Source organism: Nannospalax galili, unplaced genomic scaffold (genome assembly GCF_000622305.1).
Source record: "Nannospalax galili isolate Female #2095 unplaced genomic scaffold, S.galili_v1.0 scaffold707, whole genome shotgun sequence".
In the NCBI taxonomy this organism is placed as follows: Eukaryota; Metazoa; Chordata; class Mammalia; order Rodentia; family Spalacidae; genus Nannospalax; species Nannospalax galili.
Genome location: NW_008356263.1, coordinates 1,085,931 through 1,096,784, shown reverse-complemented (window position 1 = coordinate 1,096,784; position 10,854 = coordinate 1,085,931). Strand labels below are relative to the sequence as shown.

General features: G+C 41.9%; 1 protein-coding gene across 5 annotated transcripts in view; it reads left to right on the top strand.

The window, feature by feature from the left end:
- Tmc2 (transmembrane channel like 2) overlaps window positions 1-10,854 on the top strand; it is a 48,441-nt gene that overhangs the window by 9,746 nt on the left and 27,841 nt on the right. For all 5 annotated transcript variants that reach the window (XM_029556850.1, XM_029556848.1, XM_029556845.1 and 2 more), the window contains exons 5-6: window positions 6,185-6,327; window positions 8,420-8,567. In XM_029556850.1, the coding sequence (XP_029412710.1) occupies window positions 6,185-6,327; window positions 8,420-8,567 (291 nt within the window). The remainder of the gene's footprint in view (window positions 1-6,184; window positions 6,328-8,419; window positions 8,568-10,854) is intronic.

Below are 10,854 nucleotides of genomic sequence, written 5' to 3'. Positions count from 1 at the left end.
AGTCTTATGCAAACATAAGCTTGGTAAATTCAGGGACCTTGATGTATCTATTTATTGGCTATAAAGAGACAATAGTGGTAAAATGGTTAACATTTTTCCTGGAATAGAAGTAATTATTATTTAAAATTAGTGTACTTTTAGGTAATAATATCCATAATATAGAACAAGCATTAAGATAAGGATTAAAGAGAAATTATTTTGACCTAAAAAAAATATTTTTAGGTTAACAACTTTAGTTTGCATGAGGCTTTACTTTTAAGTCAAATTGATACCAAGTAAATCATTTTTAAGGAATATAGGTTTATATAGACTATGTATACATAAAATGGACATTTCAAAACCCTTTGAGAATAAACCAAAACCAAAAGGATACATAGCAGATAGGACTTTTACATAACTAGATACCTACAGACATAGTTCAGTAGATTTCAAAATTGATTAGGGTACCCACCTTAAAAGGCCTTTGAATGCAAATTTGTACCTGTGTATTTTAATTTGGCATGCCAAAAATAAAACCAATAGTTTTGTGCACAATAAAAAGAATGAAAAAGGAAAAATTTGAAGTGGCCACATTTTAAAATTGTCTTCACACAAATGATATATGATGACAATAGACATATATGATATAATTATGTGAGATCTCAACACATTGAAACATGGAAACACATGACATAATTTTAAGCAACATAAAAACGATAGTCAGACATATATGACACAATTACATGAAACTAGATGCACCTAAAATATGATGAACTTTGTAAGATCTTCTGAAAGCAGGCATAGCTGAAGTCATGAAGAAAGTAGCAGTTTGGCTTTAGAAGAGAGTGCTGTGTAGTATTATTTTACTAAAAGAACATGGAATCTGAGTTAAGCATAAAAGACAATTAATTAATATAACCTATGTATACATTGACTTGTAGGGTCTTAGGTGAACTTAATAAGCTAAAACTCAAAGGCCGGATTCTCAGAAAACAGAAAACCTGACTAGCGGCAAAATGTCCAAGTACTTTTAGCCCATGGGGGACATTATCATTCAAACCACCACAGTCACCAAGTGGAACAGTAACCTTGTACTATAGACGTAGGCAATTATATATATATATATATATATATGCAACAAACAGCTGAATGAAACAAAGCTAACAGAGGAATAGAACTGGAAGGGACAGGAAGAACAACTGAAGCTCAGGTGTTAGGAATCAAACCAGGTCCTTTGGAAGAGCTCTTAACCACTAAGCCATTTCTCCAGCTGGAATTAGAGAGGAAAAATCTCCAGATGACCATACAGCTCATAAAAGAGTCACAGTAGGGAAGGTAAACAGAGCCTTTGATTTTGGCCAAGCCTGTTTTTTGGCTTTTTGAAGGAGGGTTAGACTGGCTTGCCTGTGCAAGTTACAGCTTGTAACTGCGTGTTAGTTAGCAAAGGCAGAGGAGTTTTTTAAGAGAACAAAGGCTGTAGGGTCCAGGAAACGGTGAAGCTGCACCCCCCGTGGCAGCTCTACTTTTGAGGTGGTAGGTACAATTGATTTTCTAAGATGATGTATCCCAAATAAGTGTAAGGCACATGTTTTTGAATCTTTTTCTAGGAAATATAAAGTCCATATTTTGTTAAAATAGTCGTTAATTTAGTAAGCACAACTTCTAAAAGTTGAATAGAAGGGTGACTAAAGGGAATATCATCAATACAATGAATGAGAGCAGCAGGGAATTCCTTAAGTATTGGACTAATCACCTTATGTAGATAAAATTGGCATATAGTAGGACTATTTTTCATTTCTGGTGGTAGAACTTTCCATTGATAACTCTGCATGGGAAGAGAGTGATTGTTGACATGGATAGTGAAATCAAAACACTCTCTATCCTTAGGTAAAGGAATAAAAAATAAACAGTCTCTTGTATCAATTATTATAGTAGCATGTCTGCAGACACAGCTGCAGGAGAGGGAAGGCCAGGCTGCAGTGATCCCATCTTTTTTATAGTGGCATTAAGTTTCCTTAAGTCTTGTAAAAATCTCCATTTTCCATGAGTTTTCTTTTGTATTACAAATATAGGCGTGTTCCAGGGACTGTTAGAGGGCTCTAAGTGCCCTTTATCTGATTGTTCTGCATAGGACCCTGTAAATGAGGTAATTCATTACTAGAAATAGACCGTGGTAGGGGATGGTAAGACTGGAGTGAGGAAATAATTATGCCTACACCCGGGGGGGGGGCGCTTTTTGTGGGCCAATCCTCATGTCTAATAATTGATTGATCAGCCCCTGTATCTAACAGACCCCTTATAGCAATTCCCTGTACTATTAGGGTCATTGTAGATTTAAGGTCAGATGTTACAGGGCAAGTCCACAATGGCTGGGGAGGGGGTTACTTCCACTGAGGCTGTTGACCCTCTTGGTTGCAGGGCTGAGGGCTGCCCCATCTCTCGTTTAAAGTTTTGTTATTTTTGTTGAAGTTAGAACAGCAATCTCTAGCCCAATGGAAATCTTTTTGACATTTAGGGCATTTTTTATTTGGTTTGGGTCTCAAGCCTGACCATGAGGGATCAGGGGCAATATATGAAAGGGCATTGTCTGGCAAAGTGATCCATTTTTCCACATTTAAAGCATGGATCTTTCATTTGGGCAGTGAAAGCTTCTACTAACGCTGTTGCCATCATGCTAGCCTGTGCCTATGTCCTGAGTAGCTGTCACTCTGGAAGAAAAATCTTGACTTTTTATTGGAGTAATTTCTGCTTTACATTCTTGATGCAAGCCATCATAAGTAAGTTGTTTTATTAAAATCTGGGTGGCTTCTACAGAAGGAACCTTAGCCTCTACTGTTTGCCAAACCCTAGCTAGGAAATCAGCCCATTGCTCCTGTGGCTTTTGTTTGAGATCAGCTAAGCTAGCTCATGTTGTCTCACCATCCGGTGTGGATCTCCAGGCTCTCAAGGCACAGAGGCACACCTGATCAAAATATTGAGCCAGTAAAACCTTTTGTGCCTCTTCATCAGCATACTGACCTTCACCCTTAAGCATGTCAGCTGTCACATCAACATTAGCTTGAGCGTTTCTTGCTGCCTGTGCAGTGCACTCATCATAGTATTTAGACTTAGGAGCCATTGTCCCAGGGACAGGGCAGCCTGGGCGAGGTGTTTAAAGTCCCAAGCAGTGACTAATTTACAGCTAAGCTGATCAAAGATGGCCATGGTAAAAGGACCATGCATACCATTTTCCATCACTGCCTTGCGTATTGCTTTCAGGGTTTCAAAGCCGAAAATGACTATGAGTTCTAAGTTCAGGGTTGTTAGCTGCTGCAGGTCCAGCTGGAATGTGAACTGGAAAGAACTGAGGGGATGGATATGGCAAGGGAGCCAGAGGTTCTCTAGAGAAAGTGTCTCCTGTGAGCAGATTTTGAAACATGGGAAGGAGAGATTCAGGGTCAGAAGCAGAGGGCGAGGTATAAGAAACATATGCCATGGGGAATGCTGAGGGAGAAAGAGACATGGGGAGAGAGCCTAAAGTGGGGGACAACTCCCCTTTTCTAATAGAATTAGAGACAGGTAGTTGTGTTCCCAGAGGCTATGCCACATCAGGAAGGAGCACTGGCAGCTTCACAGCACCCAGAGGAGGTGCCGGCAGCTGAGTAGCAGCCTGAGAAGGTTCCTGCTGATGGGCTGTTGTGGAGGGAGGACTGACAGGGGGAGGGAGCAGAGGGGGAGGTGGCTGGGCTGCAGAGGGGGGGGGGTTCCTCTTCTATTTGGAGACACTGGCAAAGAGCAGACCAGAGAGGGAAATAGAAGACAGGAACAGTCTTGCCCTGCCTTTGAAAATTCTTTACATTGTCTCCTACTCTTTTCCAAGATTGCAAGTCAATAGTTCCCGTAGCAGGAAACCAAGGATTACATTCTATAGTAATATCTAAAAAGGCTTAATCTGCATTTCTGTACATTTAATTCCTCTAGACTTTAGCATGCATTTAATAATACATTGGAAGTGAGACCGGTCTAGAGAAAGAGAATTACCCATATTCACAATTGCCCCTTACCTACAAACCAGCATGACAAGGGGATCCGATCAGCCGAAGTGGGGAGGATTGCTCTGTCCGCAGAGAAGCAGAGGTCCAAGAGGGACCCTATTCAGGCACCAGTTGTTGGGACTCAGGTTTGCTTTGCTCAGTGGAGAACCTACTGGGCTCGGGGCAGAGAGACTTGATCGGCGACAGAGTCTTGGACCCTGGGACCTGTGTCTTTTCAACAAGCTGATTTATTTTAGAATTCAGATGGTTTTTATACATCCCAAGGAACTAGCAGTCACATGTGATTTGACAGTCACATACAATGATTTAGGGTACAAAGAAACAGGACATTTAGTCTGTTAGTTGGTGCCAGAAGGATTCTTAAACTTTTACTCAAGGTTATCAGTGCCCATCAGTAATTTATTGGCCACAATGTTTTCTTTCTTAGAGCTAAAAGATGGTGAAGTTTTAGCTTTTAGCTCAGGAGTAAACCTTTAACCTGGACTAATCTCTTAGCTAAGGATAGTTAAGTTATTCATTCAGGAAAGGAGATGAGCTAAGGGTTGGTGACCAAGACACTTTCCCGCCAAGCAGGGAGCCTGCGCTTATGACGGGGCCACTGTCTCCTGCCAGTCTGGCAGTGTTCTTCAAGACAGGGATGATCAGAGCTACTGTTTCCAGCTCCCCTCCCTTTAGCAGAGAATGCAGCCTGGACTTAAAGGTTTTAGGCTCACCTCACCCTAGGGCCTGGCATCCTGGTTTCCTACACCATCCCTTACTTCTGTGTTGAGCAATACACTGATTTTACCATAACTGCTGTCAGAAGCTTCTGCGTCTCTTCCTTGCATGGGCGGTAATGTCTCCATTTCCTCTGCTGCCAGAGTGAACTTTATAAAATGCCAATCCAAGCATTCTCAATGGAGTTAAAGCCAGTGTTCATCGTTGGGTTTACGGAAGAGCTCTTTACTGCCTGTCTCCTACTCCAGGCCTGTGTTTATCAAAGACCTCACACTTCAGGGCCCCCATATTATCAGAATATATATGTGCCACACTTCAGCACCTCACTGCCCTATCCATGGTCCTCTCCCTGAAAGAGCCTTCCATCCTTTTTCCTCACCCTCGTATGCCAGCCAATGAGGCTGACATCCTTTATTCTCAAAGTCAGACTTGAGCAAGTTGGAGTCATTTCCCAAGGTAGTCAACCATACTGCTACTAGGGACTTTTATGTATTATTTATCACTCAGGGATTCCTCTTGAAATATCCTAACTACCAAAAGTAAATGGAACACTCTGGTTGTAGTGGCACACGCCTTTAATCCCAGCACTTGGGAGGCAGAGGCAGGTGGATCTTTGTGAGTTCGAGGTCAGCCTGGTCTACATAGTGAGTTCCAGGACAGCTGGGGCTACAGGGAAGCCCTGTCTCAAAAAAGACAAAAAAAAAAAAAAGTAAATGGAACTCATTCAACAACAATCCTTTATTTTGTATTCAGCAAGGATATATAAAAAGTACTAAAATCTAAATTAATACTACTATTTTTTTTCAAAAAGTTCACTCATTACTAAAGCAAGTACATTTTAGAGATTGGGTCAAAGGGTATGGGGCACTTACCAGAGGGACTGATGATCTGGGGATCCTCAGAACCCCCATGGGAGAAGGAGAGAACTGATTCCTGCTAGTTTTCCTCTGACCTCCACATGTGCACCATGGCACATATATACCTACACACAGACAGGGGTGAAGAGGAAGAGAAAGAAATATAAATAAATAATAAACAAATATGTAAAGTTCGGGTTACACTATGGATCTTATCCTGTATAGATGTCTGGAGAAGGAAGTCTGAACTTTCTTAATACTTCGTAATATACTACTTCTAGTATCTCATAATATACATGATGATTTGAAGCTATGCACACACGAGTGCACATGCTTAGGAACACACAAATACACGCACTTTCCTCCTGAATCTCCATGCACTCCGTGCAGTGGAGGAATGAGGGGAAACGGATGACCACGGATGGGCTCTGCAGACACTGTGGGTGTCATGTGAAGGAAGAACAGGTATTCAGGACTCTTCCTGTCTGTAGACAGGGACAAAAACTCAGAGACAGAAATCTCTGGTAGAATGAAAGTATGTCACTGCTCTCTCCTTCGAGCTTACAAACCCAGAGGCTTTGGACTTCTGTCTTACAGGGCTACATCAAATATTCTGCTGTCTTCTATGGTTATTATAACAACCAGAGAACCATTGGATGGCTGAGGTACAGGCTGCCCATGGCTTACTTTATGGTGGGGGTCAGCGTGTTTGGCTACAGCCTGATGATTGTCATCAGATCGTAAGTATAACTATCTTGTTTATGGGTTTTGGCCTATCTTTACTCAAACAACTCATTCCCCTGGCCCCTCTATGCTTCTTCACTTCCTTGTAGTACAGCTCAAGAGAAAACAAGCAAACTAGTATATCTAGTTAGGTACTTGTCTCATTGCAATGACAAAACATCTGACAAAAGTAACTTACACACATCACATCAGGGTGGTCCTGGGAGCAGGAGCTTGAGGCTTCTCATCACATTGCAGCTAAAGTCAACAAGCAGATACTGATGATTACTAGTGCTCAGCTCACTTTTTCCTTTTTATTCAGTCTAGCAGCCCATTCCATGGAATGGTGCCACCAACACTTAAGGTGGCTTTTTCTGACTCAAATCATCTAAATCTAGATAATTCCTTACAAGCATATCCAGAGGTTTGTCTCCTAGGTGATTCAAGAGCCTATCAAGTTGGCAGTCAATATTAGCCATCTCACCAAGCAAACACCAGATTATGAAATGTGATATAATAGACATAAGCCAGGCAATATGTGTAGTTCTGGGAAACCAAATAAAACACCTTTTCAATGATGCTGAGAGCAGCTAGATATACTGAAAGTCTGAAGTAAATTTTTAAATTGAAAATGGGCATATGCAAAGGCACAGGGGCAACAAATTAATTTAGAATTTTTATCTTATCAAAACTGTCAAAAGGTCATTGTAGCTTGAGAGGGAGAATGGGACCTAGTAAGATAAGACTGGAAATTTTCAAGGTGTCTCTGCTTTTCTCCAGGGCTCAGCCTCCTCAGGGAAAAAAAGTGTCAATCCTGGTACTTATAAAGATATAAACAATAAATCTATACCAAAAGGGTGTGGCTGTGGTTAACCATGACAGTCTCTCTGGCCCCAACTCTACCTGCTTCTGTGGGCAGAAATAACCTTTTAGTATGTCTATGACTCTCTGTGTGTGTGTAGTGCACATGTGTGTTCATATGAGTGTGCACATATGTGCAGGTACATCTGTGCACATGCATGTAGGAACCAGAGATTGATATTAGATGTATTCCTCAATCATTCTCCACCTTATTTTTTGAGGAAGGGTCTCTAATTGAACCTGAAGCTTACCAATTCAGTTAGGTTGGCTGGCTAGGGAGCTCCAAGGATCCACCTGTCTGCACCAGATACAGGCCACCATGCCTGGCTTGTTACCTGGGTGCTGGGGGCCTCAACTCAAGTCCTCACTTAACAGCTTATCCATGTCCCCAGCTTTGTCTGTTCCTCTTAATTGGTATTATTTGAAGAAAACATTGATCCAGTCTATGAATTCCCTTCCTGGAAATCAGAGGAGTCCAATACCAAAACTAGGGATAGGATGATAGGTCCTATCCCTGCACAAATCTGACCACCAGGGCCTATTCACCCTTCAGCAGTACACAAGGGACTGTTTCTCCCAAGGGATCTTCAAGTCAGGAGGAGAGCCCTTTTGAAGCCTAGACAAGTCTTGAAAGACTATGAGGAAGTCTGCTCTAACTTTCTGTTGCATTTCCTCAGGAGAAAGTGATGTTGCTCACAAGACCATGCCTAGACATTAATTATATCTGTCCACCCAGCTGTATCAGGCAAAGGGGAAAAACAAAGAGATAAGCTTGTCTTTATTTTAACGCTCCTGATACTGCCTTTTTCTAGCGCTATATCAGATCAGTATAGGGATATGGAATGTTTCTGTGAGGAACCAAAAAACCTAGGTCCTGTGGAACAGCAAGTCCCAAAAAGCCAACAGGCAAGCTAGACTCAGGGAGGAGCACCAAACCCTAATACTCCCTGATAGAATCCCTGATTAAAATTCTGTGATTCCGCAGGGCTGAGCACCAGGGAGCACAGAGAGGCTGAGGCCGGTAAGATAAAACAAGTGGCCAACAAGGAGAGGCCAGGGTACTTTTAGCCAAGCTTGCTGATGTATTAACCTGATTATTGAACCTGTATTCTGAGTTTTATATCAGAAAAATATGCTCTATCTAAGGAAATAAGTGACTGTGCCCCAAACTGACCTGAACCAAAGTTCCTATAGGGGTGATGCAGTAGAAATGAGGCAGGCTTAACAACAGTGACATATGTCCTCCAGAATGGCCAGCAATACCCAAGGGAGCACCAGTGAGGGAGAGAATGATAACTTCACGTTCAGCTTTAAGATGTTCACCAGCTGGGACTACCTGATCGGGAATTCAGAGACGGCAGACAACAAGCATGTCTCCATCACCACCAGCTTCAAGGTAGCAAGCCCAGGGCAGTTCTTACTTCCTGAGGGAACTCTGGGTCTGTCTGGGCACTGGGAAGCTTTCTCCCAGGTGGGCAACAGAAAATAAGATCCCCAAATAATCTGTGAGAAGATCTTTATCAGCAGCACAAGCCTTTAGAAAGGCTGCTTATGGAAGAATCTCAGTTCCTGGTGTCTGGTCCTGCCTCTTTCCTCATGAAACTTTCTGCTGGATTCATGGAAGGACTCATTTGGGACCCCTTTTATCAACCTTTTCTGGATTCTAGAATCACCTAAGGGGCTTTAAAAATCTCTTGTCCAGGGCCCTTGAGATTGCGATGTGATGGCCTAGCACACGGGGTTCTGACACTGTTTTTGCTTTTGTCTTTCTAGCTCCTCAGTAATAGAATACCCACCCAGGACGAGTAGACAACCCTTGTTTAAGTATGTGGGAATAAAAAGATCAACCTTATGTTTCTTACAATCCATGTTTCTTAACATTCATCATTGTTTTGTTCACAAAAGAAATCTGAAATGCGCCGAGGGGCTATGATTCAACCAAAATAAATAACCTAACTAGGCATCCTAGCAGTTGGAAGATGGAGGCAAGAGGATCATGAGTTTGAAGTCAGCCTAGACTACAAAACAAGACCCTGTCCAAACACATACACAAACAAACAAACATGAACCAGACAGTAAACGAATACAGGAAAAAAAAAAAACATGGCACTGAAGCAGGGCATTCCCCGTCACTATAAATACAACTATGAGCTTTTGAGACAGGGTCTCACTATGTAGCCCAGGTTAGCCATGAACTTATAATCTCCTGAGTGCTTGAATTAGAGGAGTGGTCCACTCTGCCTAGCTTCCACTCCAAATCCTGACTGGTTCAGTATTTCTCCTGTCTGATCTTTCAGACCATCTTTCCCTAGGACTGAGCACTTGTTTGCACTGCAACTGTGCTAAGCTATCTTTTCATTTTCCCTCTCATCTACCCTTACCTTCCCTGGAAGGAGACGTGGTCTTCTGCTCACAGACCAAAGCCCAAGACACCTGCCAACAAAGAGTTTGGGCTAAGCAAGCATTACGTGGGATTCCCAGAGTCCTGTTTGCCCGGGAGTGGATGGACAGGGAGCAAACTTGGTCTGTGCCCCTCTTGTCACAGCAGTGGGAGCCTGCATCTGAGGTCAGGGAAGGCCAGAGTGGCTATAACTCTTCCTCTAGACAAGAACTTACCCCTTAAGAATTTAGAACACCCAAGAAGGATAGATGATGTGAGAATTCTGTGAGCTAACAGATATTAACTGCCTGATGAGTTAGTTAAACCATGGAGAGAACACAGTAACTAGCAATTGGTAGAACAAGTCTCCTCCCTAGTACTCTGCTGTCTAGGAAACCTCTTTCCATCTTAGCTCTACTGCTTGCTATGTGTGTCCTCACAGAGTTACTGATGCAGGACACAAGCATAATAAACAAAAATCAATTGCATTTTATGCTAATAGAAAACAATTAAAATGATTTTCAAATTCTATTTACAATACTACCCAAACATAAATGTCTAGCAGTAAATTTAAATTGTGCCCCCCAAAATGTATGAGATACCATAAAAGAAAAAAAAAAAAACGGTGTTGAAAGAAATTAAGAAATCCTAAGGACAGGAACTGGCAAACAATGGCCTGGGGCCCAAATCCAGCCTGCTACACACTTTTGTAAATAAAATTTTACTGAAACAAAACCATGCTCATTCACTTACATATTGTCTACAGTTATTTTCATGCAGTAATGGCAGAAGTGAGTCATGGGAGAAACCACAATGGACTGCAGGCTAACAAAATCTACTATCTCAATTTATAAGATGTTTTGCCAACCCCTGTATTTAAAGGCTCAAGATTACATTTTTAATTAGAACCTATTTGACCCACTGATTTAAACCAACTCCAGACTCTGTACTGACATCTCTTTGAGCCTTTATATATGTAATGTGAGCAATAATAGTAACTACTTGGGGGCTGGAGATGGTTCAGCTGTTAAGAGTTATTGGCTGCTCTTCTAGAGGACCCAGGTTCCAGGTTGGGTTCCCAGCACCCACATGTCAGACAATGGCTCTAACTCCAGTTGCAGGGAATCCAAAGTCTTCTCCTGGCTTCTGTGGACATTGCACAACATGTGTAGACTTACATACATACAGGAAAAACACTCAAACACATAAAATAAAAACAAATTGAAAATATTTTAAAAATAAGAATAGTAACCTCTCAATCCCAGCACTTGGGAGGCAGAGGCAGGCGGATCTTTGTGAGTTT